General features: G+C 39.0%; 5 protein-coding genes across 11 annotated transcripts in view; 3 read left to right on the top strand and 2 right to left on the bottom strand.

The window, feature by feature from the left end:
• The window catches only part of LOC136342983 (uncharacterized), a 30174-nt gene extending 29269 nt beyond the window's left edge, over window positions 1–905 (top strand). For all 4 annotated transcript variants that reach the window (XM_066289314.1, XM_066289313.1, XM_066289312.1 and 1 more), the window contains one exon: window positions 626–905. In XM_066289314.1, coding sequence (XP_066145411.1) covers window positions 626–646 — 21 coding nt within the window. In that variant the 3' untranslated portion in view covers window positions 647–905. The remainder of the gene's footprint in view (window positions 1–625) is intronic.
• Window positions 1–5246, bottom strand: part of LOC136342981 (uncharacterized) — a 35335-nt gene extending 30089 nt beyond the window's left edge. The window contains exons 1-12 of the mRNA XM_066289304.1: window positions 5021–5246; window positions 4691–4929; window positions 4409–4636; window positions 4218–4351; window positions 3866–4162; window positions 3571–3813; window positions 3378–3520; window positions 3146–3310; window positions 2813–3093; window positions 2478–2644; window positions 2196–2386; window positions 1702–2147 (exon numbers count right to left, since the gene is read on the bottom strand). Of these exons, the coding sequence (XP_066145401.1) occupies window positions 1723–2147; window positions 2196–2386; window positions 2478–2644; window positions 2813–3093; window positions 3146–3310; window positions 3378–3520; window positions 3571–3813; window positions 3866–4162; window positions 4218–4351; window positions 4409–4636; window positions 4691–4929; window positions 5021–5147 (2640 nt within the window). The 5' untranslated portion in view covers window positions 5148–5246 and the 3' untranslated portion in view covers window positions 1702–1722. The remainder of the gene's footprint in view (window positions 1–1701; window positions 2148–2195; window positions 2387–2477; window positions 2645–2812; window positions 3094–3145; window positions 3311–3377; window positions 3521–3570; window positions 3814–3865; window positions 4163–4217; window positions 4352–4408; window positions 4637–4690; window positions 4930–5020) is intronic.
• A 641-nt stretch (window positions 5247–5887) lies between these two features.
• Window positions 5888–7717, top strand: Slu7 (Pre-mRNA-splicing factor Slu7). Its single transcript, XM_066289346.1, has 2 exons — window positions 5888–7243; window positions 7296–7717. The coding sequence occupies exons 1-2, from the start codon at window positions 5996–5998 to the stop codon at window positions 7674–7676; spliced, it is 1629 nt and encodes a 542-aa protein (XP_066145443.1). The 5' UTR covers window positions 5888–5995; the 3' UTR covers window positions 7677–7717.
• An 82-nt stretch (window positions 7718–7799) lies between these two features.
• Window positions 7800–9418, top strand: LOC136343022 (uncharacterized). The gene is made up of 3 exons (XM_066289384.1): window positions 7800–8495; window positions 8563–8841; window positions 8895–9418. The coding sequence occupies exons 1-3, from the start codon at window positions 8417–8419 to the stop codon at window positions 9347–9349; spliced, it is 813 nt and encodes a 270-aa protein (XP_066145481.1). The 5' UTR covers window positions 7800–8416; the 3' UTR covers window positions 9350–9418.
• On the bottom strand, window positions 9342–17840 carry tinc (tincar). 4 transcript variants are annotated; one of them, XM_066289299.1, is made up of 16 exons: window positions 17389–17838; window positions 16841–17090; window positions 16656–16774; window positions 16389–16605; window positions 14834–15082; window positions 14558–14748; window positions 14320–14501; window positions 13983–14271; window positions 13714–13930; window positions 13506–13665; window positions 13044–13179; window positions 12860–12994; window positions 12602–12802; window positions 12427–12552; window positions 12151–12374; window positions 9342–12099 (listed from the first exon to the last, which is right to left on the bottom strand). In XM_066289299.1, exons 2-16 carry the CDS (start codon window positions 17022–17024, stop codon window positions 11904–11906), a joined length of 2826 nt encoding a protein of 941 aa, XP_066145396.1. In that variant the 5' UTR covers window positions 17025–17090; window positions 17389–17838; the 3' UTR covers window positions 9342–11903. The 4 variants fall into 4 exon arrangements, with proteins under 4 accessions (XP_066145396.1, XP_066145398.1, XP_066145397.1 ...); XM_066289301.1 differs by having other exon boundaries at window positions 16841–17074; XM_066289300.1 differs by lacking the exon at window positions 17389–17838 and adding an exon at window positions 17150–17345.
• Window positions 17841–17905: the final 65 nt, after the last annotated feature.

The raw sequence follows: 17905 nt of genomic DNA, 5'->3' as shown, positions 1-17905 counted from the left end.
CATACAAGCAACTTAATCAGCATTCAGAGATATTAATCGACGAAATGCGGAACTATTTCAGCAGCAGGCTCCCATTAAGTTCATCAGATGAGTTGACATAGAATTTTGCTAGATTAATCATGTTTCTTATGTTTGGTTTTAATATACGTATATTATTTGCATATTTTCTATTTATAGTTTGTTTAATAAGATTTGTAAGTGGATAATGAATATGTTTGTAAGATGTTCAAATGTTGTTTTATGTTTTTGTTATCTTGTTTAAAATGTATAAAAATAAATACACATACATTATATAGGTTTTATGCGGGCCATAAACAAATAAAAGTATATAAATGAATAAACGTAATTTTCGCCACTTTCCTACGTTTTATCTCACTAACAAATATAATATTATTTTCAATAAATTCTTGTCAATTTCTTTGAAATCTCTCCGAGTCCAACCCTGGCCCACGCGGGAGCCCCACTTGTTTGCTTACTTCCACTCTATCTTAGAATTGAATGAACTGTAGAGAATATTAACAGAGAATTATATTGAGTCTTATTTCTCTCTCTTTCTCTCTCTTTCTCTCTCTTAATACTTAGAAAAGCACTGATACAAATCTCATCGGAGTTTCTCTAATTGCAGGCCCACTCTGACCAAGAATAAACCACTCTCGAAGACTGGATTAATCGCCAATAATTAACATTGAATATACGAAATGCCTTGTGCCGCATTATTGGTAAAAGGGGCGATAGTTTGTATCTGGAATTGAGGCTTAAATTATTACATTTCCTTTATTGTTTAGTTATTTTACCGTGCCGCAATTGTATTGTGATAAGTTTCATATACATGTGTATTGTATACATTTTTATTTTTTGATTATGTACTTTTATGTTTTACTTAAATTATATGTACAGTATTTTTACGCGCAGCTTCATTCCGTGTCCCTAAACCTTCATTCGCGGGAGCCGTTTTTGAATAGGCAGTTTCAATTTTGCCGCCGTTAGATAACCGCTAAGCACCATAAACCAAGAAGTATCTCGTATGTTTACACTTTAATATATAAAACATCATGTACAGTTGTAATAATCAAATACTCTCACAGTAATATTTCATCAATAAGTAGGATCTCATAACTCCCACAGTTATATTTCTTGGCGATAAAGAACAACCACACATTGCACGACTTACCATTGTTCGACGTAAGGCCAAATTAGTAAATGACACTAATAATGCAAAACTCAATCACAATAACTCTTAAGGTTTAAATAATTCCACGTTAACTATAATATTTAAGCAAACACGACTAAATGAGCAAAATTTCAAAAACAAGCTAAATATCAGCACAAATTCGTTAGCAATGACAGAACTGGAGGACCAATATGGCGGACTTCCGTCACTTTTCCCATTGGCACAAGATCGCCTGCTTCTATGCCCTGATATTTTTTAGGGTTAATACGCATGCAGATGTTATGAAAACAGCTATTTAAGCTTTATAAGCAGTAAATTAAACTTGGCAACGATGTAATAGTACGAAACAATAGTGAATTAATAGTATTTAATTTATATTTTCAAATGCTTCCACTTGTGAAAAATTCGGTTCTTTATGTTAAAAAGAGGAACTACCCAAACATTTGTCAGTGAGTTAATTGTTTAATTCTATGAACAGTGTTCTGCAGGACCGGTCACAATAAACACGGCTTCGGAAAAAATGGAGTTACCTAAAGGTGAAACCCACAAAACTACACTTCATTTTTTTCAGCATTATTCGGTTCAGGCGCTTCCAAACACACTGAAATAAAGAAATTTTCTTTATCGTCAAAGTGTCTGGCTTTAAGCAAAAAATTCCGAGCCGCGTCATTGCAGCTGAAAGTGTAGTTCAAGGCCTCCAATTGGCATTTCTCCAACAATTCCACCGTTTGCTTTAAAATGTCCTTCCTGCAATCTTTGTAATCGTCTAAAGGTCGAAAGTGCTCGTGCAACCCTTTCAATCTAACTGTTTTGTCTCTGTTTATTGGTTTTGAGTGCGTTTCTTGCTTCGCATTGTCGGCTTCACCGGTTTCGTTATTTGGCAAGGGGTTGGAGAATGCATTGAGGATTTTTGCAAAAATATTCGCTTGCTTCTGCTTCAGTGGCACTTTATTATTCAAGGATCGCAGCGATTTATCTAAAATAAAATTGCCGATAACTCGGTAAATTGTAATGGGGCACCTACAAATGCTGAGCTGCTGAGAGCAAGTTTGCTGGAGAGTCTGCAACTTATACTGCGGGATTTTATCGAACAATTTGGCAATTAGGTGTCCTATGTACGGCAAATAGGGAGGGTGTCGAGAAAACGCAAAAAAGGTTTTTTGAAAGGACGGCATTCGGGGATCTCGATACAGTCGACAGAAAAATTCAAAGGCCCTGCAAACGGACATAAACTATAATATTACACTGCCAAAAATGGCCACTGGACGCGTAATATTTGTGACCTTCAATTAAAACTGAACCTTACTGGTATTTTAAGGAGTGCTTTTTCCGAACGTATGCCCAAGTCCTGCGAAGCCTGAAGATTGCGGGGTTTTGCAGGCCGCACAAAACCGAACGGCACGAATGGAAATTTGACAATTTGTGGCATTTATTCGCGACGTTGATGAACCGGGCCATTAATCTTGCTCTTCCCTAAAATATACGTTGAAAACGTAAAAAATCTTCGAGAACCATTCTTAACAATATGGTGGAGCATTGTTTTATTATGTACTCGATTAGCGTCATTAATATAGTTATGCTCCGCCATACTGTCAAGAATGGTTCTCGAAGATTTTTTTAAGTATATAATATTGTATTTACCCTTTCTGTGTCATTCTTAAGAATTTCGCTGGCTATCAAGCAACTTATTCTATATGAAAACTCGATGATCGCAGCAATATTAGGAGCGTTATTGACACTGCGCTGCCATAATAAGTTGCCCATTTCAGTTGAGGATACTTTCAAAAACAGCTCTTTGTCTATCATGGTGAGTTGCTGAGCTAGGGTGGTCGAATCCAAATCCCAGGCTGACACGCTGACATCGAATTCCACCATCCTTTTCAGGAACCGCAAAGAGGATTCATGAGGTCGTTTCTCTTTATCTATAGAAGGTCCGCAATAGAATATGCCTTTAAAAGCTTAAGCAGCCTTAACTCTGAACAAGTTGCTCCCCAAATTTCGTTCCTAGCATGTGTAAAATAAAGCAATGCTTCCGCTTTTTTTTCTCGCAAACTTCGTCAAAGTCTTCCTCTTCCGAGCCTTTACTGTTCTTACTCGTTCCAAAGCGCTTTAAAAAATGACGCCCGTTGCATTTGCGTCCTAAACAGGAAACTAATTACCCGTAAACATTTCAAATCAACTCATTTTATGATTAAGGAAAACTTACTTTTGCATTTAGAGCTTGCTTCATGAAGGTTTCTGATGTTCATCAAATGCTGCTGCAACTCGCTGTAGGCGTTTTTTGCGGAAATCGGCCGGTACGAATAGCCAGGAGTCCAGAAGAATATTACTGGTTTCTTGAGGTCATTTCTAGGAAATTTTCATGAATATTATTAAGTCAAGTGCCTAATTATACTTACACTGTGTTGTTCATTCTACATGGGCGTTCTTGGGCTAGCATCTGATTCGAAATGGTGACGAATAATTCCCGCTTCGAGACTGGCAATTTAAGGCCCTTCTCCGCAACAATTCTCAGATTGACGTCCGACAATACTCGCTTCATTTGCAAGGAAGTTCTGTCCCATTTTGATACAATCGAAGGCCATATTCCGTAAAGAAAATACGGATTAGGGGCGAAGCCGTATCTCCTCCGATGACGCAATCTGATAATGTTTAAAGAACTGATTTGAAGTAATTACTCAAAAGAAAGATTACTTTTGTTTGTTGCTTTTTAAATCGCCGCATCCACAATACTCCCACAACCGCAAAGCAGTTTCGGCCATTTCCTCCAAATCTGAAGTTTTCCAATCTATGATTGATTCGGATGAAGTAGTTTGTATAGCAGTTGAGTTTTGCTTTCCAAGAGGATTCTCATAATCGTAGAGAGTCAAGTACAACCCCACGTTGCATCCCTCATAAACTCCAGATCTGAATCTGTTGACTTGAACGCTTCTCCGATCTCCGAACGTTAAATCCTTTCGGTGGGTCTGGATTGGGAATTCTGCACGTTTCCTTTTTTAAAAAAGAAGCAGCTATATGAGTGCAAACTTATTGGTTAACATTATACCGGAACTTCTTCTTCCTGGGTCTCACAAATTCTTCACTGCATGGAAACTTGGTAATTGGTTTGTAGTCCAAGGAAGACTCCTGCAAATCCTTGCCAAGATAAAGATATCGATCAGTCCACTTCCTCACCAGACTCTACTATTAAAATTACCATAAATAATTGCGTTTGTGCATAGACCTAACGAAACATACTTGACGATCGTCGCTCGCCACTTCTTTGATAAGATGAGTGTCCACTCTTGAGTTCGGACCGTACTTGCACCAGACCTGCCTTACCCCATTGATGGTAATAACTTTTTTGTCCACCAAGTAAAGGCTGCTTCCAGTCGTTGAAGACGCAATTGAGGTTTCAGAGCGCGAGGTGCCAGAATCCGCAGGACACAAAAACTTGACTTTCTCGCACCACAAGTTCCAAAACATCTTTCCGGAAATTTGATTAAGCCACACTCAGGAGGAAAATTGAAAATTGCTTACGCCACGTCGTTCGAAACCTCCAAGTTCGAAGTAAAACACCCGGTTGTTGCAAAAATGAGCCTTTAAGGCTTGCCTTCTTTTCTTTCTGTAGATACTTAAATTCACGCATTCTACTGGGTAGATGGCAATCAGTTCGAAAGTTTCGATTTCTGGATCGATAAATGGATTATAAGTCACATTTTCCAGACCGATCCAGGGCAAGACGTCGGTAGCCAAAATCAATTTCGAAGGAGTCAAACCTGACGAGATAAATTACGATTTTGCGTTGATATGTTATATAACGCATATGAAAATCCGATGTGTTTTCTTTAGATTATTTAAATATCGTACCTAAGTGTACTTGACGCAACCCTCTCCCATCTTTGGTAGTTTGAGCAAACGGGCTTTCGATCAAGACTAAGTCTTGAAAGTCGCAATATTCGGAAAAAAGCAGCTTTTGCACACGATTAATAGACATGATGATGGGTGGAATTGGGTCCCAATCTCATTATTAGTTCATATAAAGGATTAGGCTATTTTATACGGCGTCTTATATAGTTAAAGTAACAAAAAGCACTTCTTTACATTACTAGAATATACAAAAATTGACATGACGGTGTCGCGAAATTTACGGGTTAATTCACACAGGTGTGATTTAATTATTTTTATATATAACCCTTGCATTATATCATAATTTATCATCAACGCATAAACAACAGTTTTTTATTTGAGCCCTTTACACACGTTTTACATTTTCTGTTAATTTTCAATGTTCTATTCATTTTTACAAGAATTGTGTCACCAAAACGTCAAGAAAGGTTTTCATCCGTGCTCTTATGAAAGGATGAAAGTTGTTTTTAATCAATTTTGGCTGAAAATTGGGTAAAGAAATAAAAGGAAAAATAAATAACTCCCTTCAAATTCATAGAATCTATTTGGTATCTGTAATTGAAAATTCACATACCAATATTTTTATATTTGTTAATAGGGAATATTATTTAAATCATAAACCAATTTTGTCCTATGAAATGTTCATTTCAGTCCATCGTATTCGCATTGAGTGATATTAGTAGCGCCCCCATACAAACGAAAATTTCCAGTTATCAAAGTTGATTTTTGTCCTTATTTACTCCATACCTATGTAGCTATTTATCTCGTTTTATTTTGTATATGTCTACTCTTCTGTCCTGGATTGTCAATCACTAATATAAACTACGTCACTGACATTCTTTTATTGTTATTTTTGTTGATAATACTTATGAGTTTTAGCTAAGTCGTACAAAACAACGCTTTAAAATACTTTAATTTAAAAAATTGTTACCCGCCATGGCTAGCTCGACTCAGGGGCTACCCGTTTCAGAAATTCTCAAAAACAAGAGCCTTTTTGAGGATGAACCCAAGAAGAAATCCAGAGAAGACTGGCGCAAGGCCAAGGAGCTGGAAGAGGCTCGTAAAGCTGGTACAGCTCCCGCTGCAGTTGACGAAGAGGGTAAAGATATTAACCCACATATTCCTCAATACATTTCCAATGCTCCATGGTATTATGGAAAATCTGGCCCTACGCTGAAACATCAAAGACCACAGGAAGATCGACAGAAACAGTATTCTGAAATTGATGAGTGGTACAAAAGAGGAACAGATGCAACAAAAATCGTGACAAAGTTCCGAAAGGGAGCTTGTGAAAACTGCGGGGCAATGACACACAAGAAAAAAGATTGCATGGATCGACCAAGGAAGGTTGGAGCAAAATATTCAAAAGCCAACATCCTCCCAGATGAATACATCCAGAAAAATCTCTCTTTGAGTTTTGATGGGAAGCGAGATAGATGGAGTGGCTACAATCCCACTGAATACACATCAGTCATTGATGAGTTTCAGAAGGTTGAAGAAGCTAAAAGACAGCTTAAGGTAGAAAAACTTGATGCAGAGAGTTCAGATGATGATCAGAAAGATGAGGACAAATATGTGGATGAAGTGGATATGCCTGGGACAAAAGTAGACAGCAAACAGAGAATCACAGTAAGAAACTTGAGAATTAGAGAGGACACTGCAAAATACTTAAGGAATTTGGATCCAAATTCTGCATATTATGATCCAAAAACCAGGTCTATGAGGGAGAATCCCAAACCTAGTAAGGATGATATTTATGAAGGAGAGAACTTTGTTCGCTTCACTGGAGATACCAAAAACCATGCAAAAGCCCAACTCTTTGCATGGGAGGCCCATGAGCGTGGAGTGGATGTCCACTTGTTGGCAGAGCCTACTAAACTAGAGCTACTACAAAAAGAGTATGAATTGAAAAAATCCCAGTTCAAGACTCAAGTTCAGTCAAGTGTCCTAGAAAAATATGGAGGGGCTGAGCATTTAGAAGCCCCTCCCAAAACACTTTTGCTTGCCCAAACTGAAGATTATGTAGAGTATTCACGTTCTGGCAAAATTTTGAAGGGGAATGAGAAGACTGAAGTACTCTCGAAGTATTCTGAAGATTTGTATATCAACAACCACACCAGTGTTTGGGGGTCATATTGGAAAGGTGGTCAATGGGGTTACAAATGTTGCCAGTCATTTATCAAAGTAAGTTATTGCAAAAGTAAATTTGATTTGTATTAATGTTCATTCTTTCTAGAACTCCTACTGCTTATCAGAAGCAGGCAAAACTGAGGATGCAGATACAATACCATCCATTACAAACCATCCAGAGGAGGCATCTGCAGAGTCTTTGACTGAACAAGGGTCAATAAGTGATAATAAATCTGTCATAGAAAATATCAAAAAGAAGAAGAAAAAAAATACCAAAAAGGGGACTGAAAGGATAAAGGACAAACTGAGTGAGGCTCTGCAGGCTGAAGAGAAGAGCCAGAGAGAAGCAGAAAGGCTAATGGCAGTAGATGAGCGAAAGAGGCCCTACAATAGTATGTTTGACGTCAAGAAGCCAACAGAAGAAGAAATTGAGGCATATTATTTGAAGAGAAAGAGGGAAGATGATCCAATGAATCAATTCATGTAAAAAAAATATATTAAACTTATGTTAGTGTTAATGACATTTAATATTGAATATTACTGAATTCTCCCTTACGAATTCCTTCTTCTCCACACATCCGGGGACCTGATTCCTCTCGCTTGTATTGTTCCTACGATCAAGAAGGTGCGATTTATAACGACTTATTGGTTCTGTTGATTGTACTTCATGCCTCGTGGGCATTCTTTTAGAGGAATGTTTGCCTCGGGCATTGTTGTTTTTCCTTCTATCATATCCATAAAGAATCGTGATGCCTCGAGAGGTTCTGCTGCTAACTTCTACCGCGTCCTGCTTTCCAGGTGCTTGGTCCACTGGAGCCTCTATATAAAATTCCGGGTAGAAGTTTCCTCTGCTGCCTCGTACCGCAATTCTCACAAAACTTTTTGATAGATTTACTTGAATAAACTCGCTGTTCCTACGTTTCAAATTTTATTTTCAAGCCACAAAACTCTCGAAATCTAGGTCATCATATCCTATTTAAAACTCATCACCTTTTTGCCATTATTTTCATTTTTTCTCATTATATAATAATCGATTATTATTGTAATCATATACGCAATTAATATGCCCGCATCACGGGAGTTTTTCGTTCTTCCGTTAAGACCGGCTATCAAGAGAAAGCCATTACTTTACTGATTATTTGCAAAAGAAAAAGTGGAACATCATAACAACGAAGGATTCAGCTTTAGCTGTTCAACGTGTACTTCTCGCATTAACACCCTGAGAACATGCAGAGTTCAGTAGCATCTACGTTTATGGTACTACTAATGGTACTTTTCATCAGCATCGGCAAGCATATGATCACAGGTAAAAACAATTATTCCTATATGCGTTTCTTCACGCATCTTAAATATCATCACACTTCTCCCTATAGCCCAAAATATCTCAGAAACGACAGCGATATCTCTCATCGTAGAAGAATCTGCCGCTACTGCTTCATCGGCAATTCCATATACAACGCGGAAGCCTTTTTTACCAGCTTTCCGGTTGCCATGCTCGTGTTCCTCGGGACAATGCGGCTGCTGTACAGGGTACATCTTGGACAGACTAAATCAAAAAGCCTGTGTGAACATGACTTACGAACCTGAGGACTTTGCAGTGCACGCAGTCATGACCTTAAACGATGTTCCATTTTTCGACCGGACTTTCTCGGGTAATGATTAAATCTGTCGTATGAATAATAGCATCTCTCATTTGGAATTTTAGGCAAAAACCCTCCTCCAATCTGCATTCGCCTGCCCAGAATTCCCTTCGTCAAATTCTGCGTGGAGTTCTCCAACGTATATTTCAACAACAGAAACGTGCACATGTGCATCGACGCTGAGGCCAATTGGGAGGACTTTACGTTAATCGAGTGGTCCTTTGACTGTATCCGAATGGGGGCCTCAGGTTTCCAGGTAATCAGGCCGGAAGACGGAGGAGGACTGCCTGAGAACCCAATCGACAGTGAAGGACAAACGAACGAAGACTACGATGACAGTGCTCGCAGCATTAAATCAACGAGGGAAGAACCGAAAATTGTGTTTCACAAAAGCTTTAGGAGGATCAGTGGGAAATGTTGCGATAGCGCTCTTGTGAGCGTACAACCAGCCAAAAATGGGGATGTGTTGGTGTTTTCCTCGGAGTACGTAGTAAACCAATTAAAACATACTGTTGATTAAATACTAAATAATATATTAATTTATTTACCTACATTGTATGAATGCAACATATTAGTACTTATCCTGTCTGTAAATAGTCATCGAAATAGAGGATAGTAGTAGGTACATAGATTTCAGATCAATGTAAGTATACATAATAGAGTCATAAATAACGAAGGTATTATATACAATTAATCATAACTATTGCTAATGAAAAATCAATGAGTTAGCAGCAGGAAAACTCATTCACTTTTGTGTTACACACAGTGAGATAACATATTTTTGCGCACAACCATTATAAAGTTTGGATAGGAGGAATTAAACAGCCTTTATTATAGGAGGCAAGAAACAGACATTTAGACTCTATAACCTCTGCTATTACAACCTCAAGTAGTAATCGAAGTTCACGTTTCACAACCAGCGGTAGTCCATCAATTAACCCTTCATATGCTGTATTCGTAAATGGAGGTAAAATGCCTGTATTCAGGGACCATTTTGTATCTTGATATAAGCAGCACAATCTTAAATTCACATTAAAATACAAAAGCTAGGATTCGTCTATACTTTCTTTATTATACCTACAAGAATATTTCGATGGGTGACACCAATGCGTATAAATACTGTGATCTCGATTGATATGAGGGGAGATATTATATTTTAAGATTATGGTCGAATATGATGGTTAATACGTGGTGAATTCAGTACCTTTTGTTGGTAATTTAACACACAAATCCAATCTTATATCTATCATAAATGTCAAATTTTGCTATATGTAATAAATGGGACTTACACAGGGCGTCCCAAAAGTTGCTCATGGTCATTAGTATAGAACCACTCTATATATTATTTTCGGACAAAAATAGCAATATAGCTAGATGATATTCATTTTTGTAATATGTAAAAGACGTTCCGAGGGTAGATATCAAGTCATAATGGTCGTAATGGATCTGTTCATTGGGGGGCAAAAGAACGCCTGCCTCTTTTCACGCAGGGTGACAAAATGCCTTTTCTTTGCATCACGTGAAACATATTTGTCCGAAACACAATCATTCATGAAATATTTAGGAAACGTTCCAGTTCGTGCAAAAACTCTTCTCTATGTAATGCGCCAAAATGGTAAAAATCTGCATTTTGGCAAAAATATCTCAAAAATTATACTTCAAGTTTCTCTTCCCGTTAGCCGATCTGGTCAACCATTCGAGGTGCAACATAAATCCTTAAGATATACGTCGATAAACTCGGAACAGTAATTAAGTTAATCAGTTTCATGATGGATAATAGACATTTTCTTCCGCTGTAGACCTCTGCAACTTAAAAAAAAACCTACCGGGCACACATTAAACTAATTTCCTTGCTGTTTCCAACTTTTTAATTGGGAATTTCTCAGAAATCCGGTTTATTTGAGGGTTTCCGTAGCCGGGCATGTTTTCCGGTCGGAAATTGCAAAAATGTCCAGGGATCTGACGCAAATAGAAATATCAGCGATGATTTTCGAGAGGCCCCAACAGTTGTGCCCTACCCTTCTCAAACACATACAAATGGAAGTTGACCTTATTTTTAGCTCACAAATTCAGGGAACTGCGCCACTTTGCACAAATTCTCCAGGAGCGAATCAATCTTTATCTACCGAATATATTAACGATTTGTTTATTCCCACCGACAGTGCCCAGTTTTGTTCAGATTTAAGCAACTTTTCGTTCGCCTTTTCAAAAGATAACATGGAGCTCGTTTGCATTGCGTTGTGCTGCCCCAGGTGAAAACAGACAGGAATATGTAAATTCGGCCCAAATTCACTTATGGAATTTTTTATTAAGAGTGAAATATATTGGGCTCAAGAAAACGTGATATGGAGCCTTCTTGAAGTGAACAGACCCATGCTCATTTCAACTAAAAAACTCCTAACACATCTACGTGTCGACTACTAAATAAACATTTATATAGAATATTATACCATTAAGCAGACAACTGTTGTATACAAATATTATTAATCATAATTGCGCGTATTTATTATTTGTCTCGAGTTTACCCTTATTGATTCCCGCACCGAGTATAAATCCCGCTTGTTGTCTTGGAAATTGCAATTTTGTGCGTCACGTAACGAGTCATTTCCAAGACAAAATGTGTAGGATTTGTGAAAGTTTCGTATTATACCTACAGGGTGATCCAATATGTGAAAGAATTCGTATAAAGAGCCGAAGTAATGGAACGTAAATGAGTTTTTTCTCCTAAGAAACGTTAGTGCTAGGCGATGATTTGTGATTGAGTGAGCAAAGAATTGTATACCACAAGCGATTATTAGGACTAATTATTATAAAACTATAAAAATCAGTCTATGTTGTGTGAAATAAGAACTTTGGTACATTTATAAACACTTTAGAGGCTATTTCAACAACACCTAATAATATAGACAATAATTTTAGGTATATTAGAGATCCATGGAAATCAACATTTTCTTGATAAAAAGGAGGCCAGGGTTAAAGTAGCATCTGAGAAATCTATTCCTGCCTTCAATAAAATACATTTGTCCTCTAAAATATACCTTAATTTGCAGCACCTCGTACGTTTAAACTACTTATTACGAGCGCCTGGAACTGCTATAATGACACAGTTCGTTCGTAGCTCTGTTAATTTTAGTGTAAATAGGCTCCAATTTCGAAATGTGAGGGGTAGCTTCAGCAACCCTTGTGCCGGCAGTAGTGGTCGTCACGAGTTTCACACCATTGAGGTGCGTTGGTATTGTCGTATGTAGCCGATTGGTGTAAACGTTGCAACTGAACGAAAGATGAGAAACTTTGCCAAATTGATTTTCACTTATTCCTCACCTGTTTCCATTAACCATCGGCTGAGGAATAGAGGCAGAAGTGTGCTGTGGCAGTGGCATGGTCGAGCAGTTGGAGAAGACATTCTGGACGCTAGGTTGCGTGGGATAGTGTGGTAACGTCGCAGAAGATGACTGACTCAAGATCCCTTTGGAATCCATAAAAGACGTCATCCTCATATTGGTCGCCCTCCCATAGGGATCTTCTTTCAATATGGCCTCTGCAACCTAAAAATCCTATTGAAAAAGCTTGAATGAATTTAAAGGTCCGAAAGCTTACTCCTTCATTTGGGTTGGGTCTGATTGATTTACGTCGAATCACAACGGTGCTTTCCGGGTTTATTTCTCCATTGGAGTTTATGTCGTTTTGGGATGATTTCCAATCCGAGCTTGGCTTTGAGGTTTGCTAAAATGATTGGATTTTCAACCGAACCTGAAAGAAAATAATTACCTACCTGCTTCGCTATGGAAGTTTCATTACTGTCATTTGAATGGACACCACTGGAGGATTCGCTGTGGCTGCTGCCAGGCGGCTCAGGAGGAGACACCGAGCATTCAGTGCTCAGAGAATTCGACCTTCCGGGCAGCTCTTCATGGGCCAAAATGCCGGAATCGGCCCGGAGCAGTCGTTCAGAATTGCCGGATGTGGAAGGTTGCTTTAAATACGTTTTAATAAACGCATTCTAAGAAGTTATAAAGGATGTTTTCATTACCTGTGAAGCAAAGTCTGTATGCACCACAATAGGTTCTAGCAAAGAATTATTGTGCTCCTGATACAGACTAGGAGGGGTGAAGTCCTTATTAGCGCTGGCATAGGTAATTTCCTCATCATGTACAGCTGCAAGTAACTATAGAAAAAATGTATAGAAAAACTGAGTTATCATTAGGGAAACTGACCTTTCCCTCGCTTCCCGAATTGTCAATAGAGACATTGGTTCTTTGAGGGGCCAAGGGAAGCTCTCTTAGAGTCGCGTAGTCACCATCATCCTCGTCAATTCCAGGAATTACGCTATTCCTTGTATTAGGCTTAGCACTAAAAGAAGAATTTAGGCATTTTCTTGATAACATGGCGAATAAAAATTTGTTAGGAACAGGCTTTCAAGACTATGGCCAACTGGTTGCAACATATATTAACGAATCTATGGACTTGCATACGCGAATGCGTCACCAGTGATACACTGCAATGAATATACTTTTTCTACAACCATAGCTAAATATCATATATCTCATTGATAAACGTTCGATTCCGTAACTTATAGAAAAATATAGTAATGTATTACAGGTTATATACAATGGTCATTGTAATACTAGCTTATGTATCACTATGATCACATTGTCGCAAAAGTATTGAATTTGTACCGTTTAGGAGAAGTATTCGAAGTCTCCACAAAGCTTTGCCGGGACTTCCTCCGAAACCATCTTAAATACTTGGAGCGTTTTTGTGCTTGCGATGACCCATCTAAAGTAGGCCTCAGCCAATAGATCTCCTCACTCATATCCTCGCTCGCAGTCATTGAGCCTAAAACAGTAATTTTAACTCCCGCGTTACTCTCATTGCACCACTCACCGTTACTCTTGGACTTCTTAACTATAGCCGAACGTTGTAAAACCTCCATAATAGCCTTCTTGGGCAAAGTGTCCGCCACAGTATAAGTCCTCCCATTGCCAATAATCAAAAGAGGTTGCTGAGTGGAAGCTTCCTCTGTGCGCTGTTGCTGGTTGTTCAGATGAACGCTGTGAATCAGACGCAGGGAGCGGGACTCCTTGATGACAGCCTCCCCTATCTACAATACAAATCATTAACTTATATAAAAACAAGAAAAGAAACTAACTCACAGAAATGCGGATCTTGAAAGTCCACCTGTGCTTGGCGCTTAAAAACATCCATGCGAAGCTCCAAAAGAGCAAGTGAAACACATCGTAGACGATACAAATGAGCTGCACTTCGTCATGGTTTCCTTTGTAGGCCACCACGAAGTCGTGCACCAAAGGAGCGTTGCAAATTCCAATTGAAATTATTGTGCAAAATGCGGCGCAATGGGTGAAATACACCCAAATGTTGCTGTAGGAACCTGGCAGAGTTATCAGCTTTTTGTCGCGTTGGTGGTTGATAAATTCCATGAATCTGTTGTAATGAAATTATTCATTGATGACTATGAATCATTAGACTCACCTAGTATGACCGTAAAAATACATCACAACACTGCTGGCCAGAACCAGTAAGGTTGCCAGCATATACAGAGCGAAAGTGACTTGAGCGTTTAGCAGAAATGGAGACAAGCCTGAGGGCGATAAGGTCATGTAGAGCCTTGGCTGGTTGAAAGGGAGGTAATTCCAAATATCCGCTATATGAAGCTTGAATAATAAAATCATTAAATTGAATGTTAAAGGCTTTCAAGGGTACTAATTACTTTATACAAAATGCTGATTCCGGCAAAAGAGAGAACGATTTGAATGCCATTAACGATGAGCATGAAGGAGAACAACAGTCCCAGGCACTTATTGGCCGACCAAAATAGCGAAGGGTACCTAACGGAGTAGATCACAAGTGCGGTTATTAAGTTTATGTATTCTAGTGATATGGAAGAATGCCAGAGGCCATCTAAAAGAATAAAAAACCATAGAGCTTAAGATGATCAAGTGAATAATTTGACATGTAACTGAAGACGCTTTCAACGTGATCTTACCAGCCGCAACAGCCTCATATTTCCTGGTCTCGTGCCCAATAAAATCCTTAAGCGTCTTGATAACAGTGTGCGTTAAATTCGCGCTCGAAAATCTAATAAATTTCGAGGGATCATAAAACCTCTGAGCCATTTCGTTGAAAACCATCGCATTCGCTCCTGAGCCGTTGCCGCTCAGAGGGTTAAAACTGAGCACCATCGAGCGGTTTTTTTGACTCAGCAGGAAATCCAGGTCAGTGTGCCAAATGAAGTCTATAAGGGTTATACGGGGTGTTTCAGAACCATGGGATCAAACTTCTAGGGTTTGTTCAATGTAGCAATGGAAGACTTGCGAATATAAGAACCCGTATCGGCAACTGATGCTTTAAGACAGCTTATGTGTAAATATGTTTTTATCAAGTTTTTGTACGTTTTATTTTGATTTATTTGTACAAAATAACAGTGAAATAATTGTTTAAAGTGTCATGCAGGAACCTCATTGCACCTGCCTACACGACAGTCATTCGAACTCGGCACTCCACGCATTTTATATGAAAATAAATGGGCTTAGCAAGGTAATTTTTCATCACGTTAAATAAGAGGGTATAAGGTAAAATAAATGCTGAAAACAATAAAATATGGAAAGCGACGCTCGGCGTCGCGACGACGACGCTAAGTTTGTTTCAGGCACACACCTTTTTTTTTAAACGTGAACATCGACATCTTCTAAACAAGTATTATATATATAGTATATAAATAAAAAATATATATTTTTTATTTATATATATTTTTATTATATTAACACATTACCTAAAGTAAAGGTTCTTTTTGAAATTAGAAATTTCAAAAAACTTTTCATTCAAAATTTGTTCAGAACGTATCGATATTCATATTAAAAGAAAACACATGCCTCTGAAAACAATAGAGCGTGGGCATCGCGACGCCGAGCGTCGCTTTGCATATTTCAATGTTTTTAGCATTTATTTTAGCTTACGCCTTTTTTTATGTGGTGAAGAAATTACTTTGCTAAGGCCTTCCGTTTTCCTATAAAATGGGTGGAGCGTCCAGTTTGAGTGATTCTATACACGGTTCTGCGAACTTGACTAAAAATTTCATAATCGTTTTGAACGACTTCAAAGTCCGCAGTGATTTGCGCAATCAGATCTTGCTCAATTTCCACTGGCGTTTCGTGAACCAGAGACTTTACATGTCCCCACAGAAAGAAATCTAAAGGTGTTAGATCGGGTGACCTAACCGGCCGCGAAACCGGACCGGCTCTGGCGATTCAATGTCGGCCGAACTAATCAAGTTCAAGGGCGACATGTTCAACAATTTATCTAGTGTTATTTTGTACAAACAAATTAAAATAAAACGTACTAAACCTTCATCAAACACATTTTTGCGCATGATTGCCTTAAAGCATCACAAAGCCGTAGCCCCTCAGAGAGACATTTGTTGGCACGGATCCTTACACTAGGATGTGTACCATCGTCGCACTGAACAATCCCTGGCAGTTTGGTACCATAATTCTGTGGCACCCTGTCGTTAAAAGAGAACAGTTTCGTGCTTTGCAATTTACCTTGAGATAGAAACCCCGCTTGGATCATTTTGCCCTCCATGAGCACTTTCGGTATTAAAAGGCAAAAAGCCATGGCAATGTGGATGAATGCAGCCGTGGGGCCCCCGTATCGGAACAATCCGCAGTTGGCACCGCTGCCCAGGACGTCTGTAGGTTCTCTGCTACACATCGAAGTCTGCCTTCCGAGTTTGTACCCATCGTTGGCCAGATTTCCGATCTAAAATTGTAACTTCCTCAGGTCTTTTTCGGCAATAGCCGCATTAATACCTTGAGTATTGTCACAGTGAAAAATATAGGCAACAAGAGGAAAACTGCCCCATTGAGGCCTAGGCTGCAATTCAGTTCTAGATACGGCAGTCCATCAGGCCAGGTCAACACAGAATAGCCTAGGAGTGCAAAGAATAACTTTGGGTTAGTTTGGTTCGTTCGGAGTCTCGTAAATTATTTAAGACCTAAAATCTCCTTGAGGCACTTGTAGGCCAGATATCCTTGCAAGATGGCACAAATAATGCCGTACCATATGGACCAAAGGTTGTTTAAATGGACGCCATCTTTCTTATTGTACTGATGGTTGGGAGGCCACTCGTTTTCAGAGGATTTTATCGCGTGGTAGTTGCCCTTAGTCGTGGAACTCATCCTGCTTCCTAGTAGTGCCCGATCAATCCATCTTGGTCGCGACTACGAGGCTAATAAAGGAATTTTCTGCAAAAATGTGTAACTTTACAAATTGCATGCATTGCGTGCCTCAATTTAACTCGAACCGTGTTAAACCGAGCTTTTTGCGACGTGTAAGTTCAGATTTTGTGGAGTTGATTAAATTGCTCTATACATTTTAATACCGCTGCAATTAAGCGGAAATATGTACAGGGGGGCTCAACACGTAACCCATTCACAACGTGCACTTTTGAGCTTTCATCGGGCAGGGAATAACACCGAGGCAGAGCTTAACTGATTGCAGCCATGCTGCTGTGCTAATTCCTGTAGACATTCCTCCACTCACCATGACTCGCAGGAACATCTGAGGGTCTCCATTTAGCGACGGGAAAACCGATAATTCGGACACATTTCACTGAAAACTCTTACAAAACGGCATTTACATCAGAGCCCGATGTGCAATATCACTCACATTATACGACGTGGAAATGATTTTTTTTTTAAATAAAATTAGATGCGCGTTCAGTGGATAAACGATGTCGGCCCTTTTAGCACGACGCACGCCTTTTGGAACAAATTTTCGATACGCACCACAAGAGAGGCAGAGGGACCTCAAACATACCGGGGGCTCTCCAATACTCGGACGACCAGCCACTGCGAAAACTTAACGCGATAAAACCACAAATTTCACGTTTTTCTTTGTGTAAAGCAACATGGAGTTTTGGCTAGTCGAAAATTCCCTTATGGGGCTCTATAGTTCTATAAATTATACATCGAAACAAACGTTCACCCCTGTAGCGCCGTAAGGGTGATTGCGTTGGAGAGAGCAGGCGTAATGATGTCTTATCGATTTGTTGCCGGAA

Source organism: Euwallacea fornicatus, chromosome 13, assembly GCF_040115645.1.
Source record: "Euwallacea fornicatus isolate EFF26 chromosome 13, ASM4011564v1, whole genome shotgun sequence".
In the NCBI taxonomy this organism is placed as follows: Eukaryota; Metazoa; Arthropoda; class Insecta; order Coleoptera; family Curculionidae; genus Euwallacea; species Euwallacea fornicatus.
Note: the sequence above shows the minus strand (reverse complement) of the source record. Positions and strands in the feature narration are given on the sequence as shown.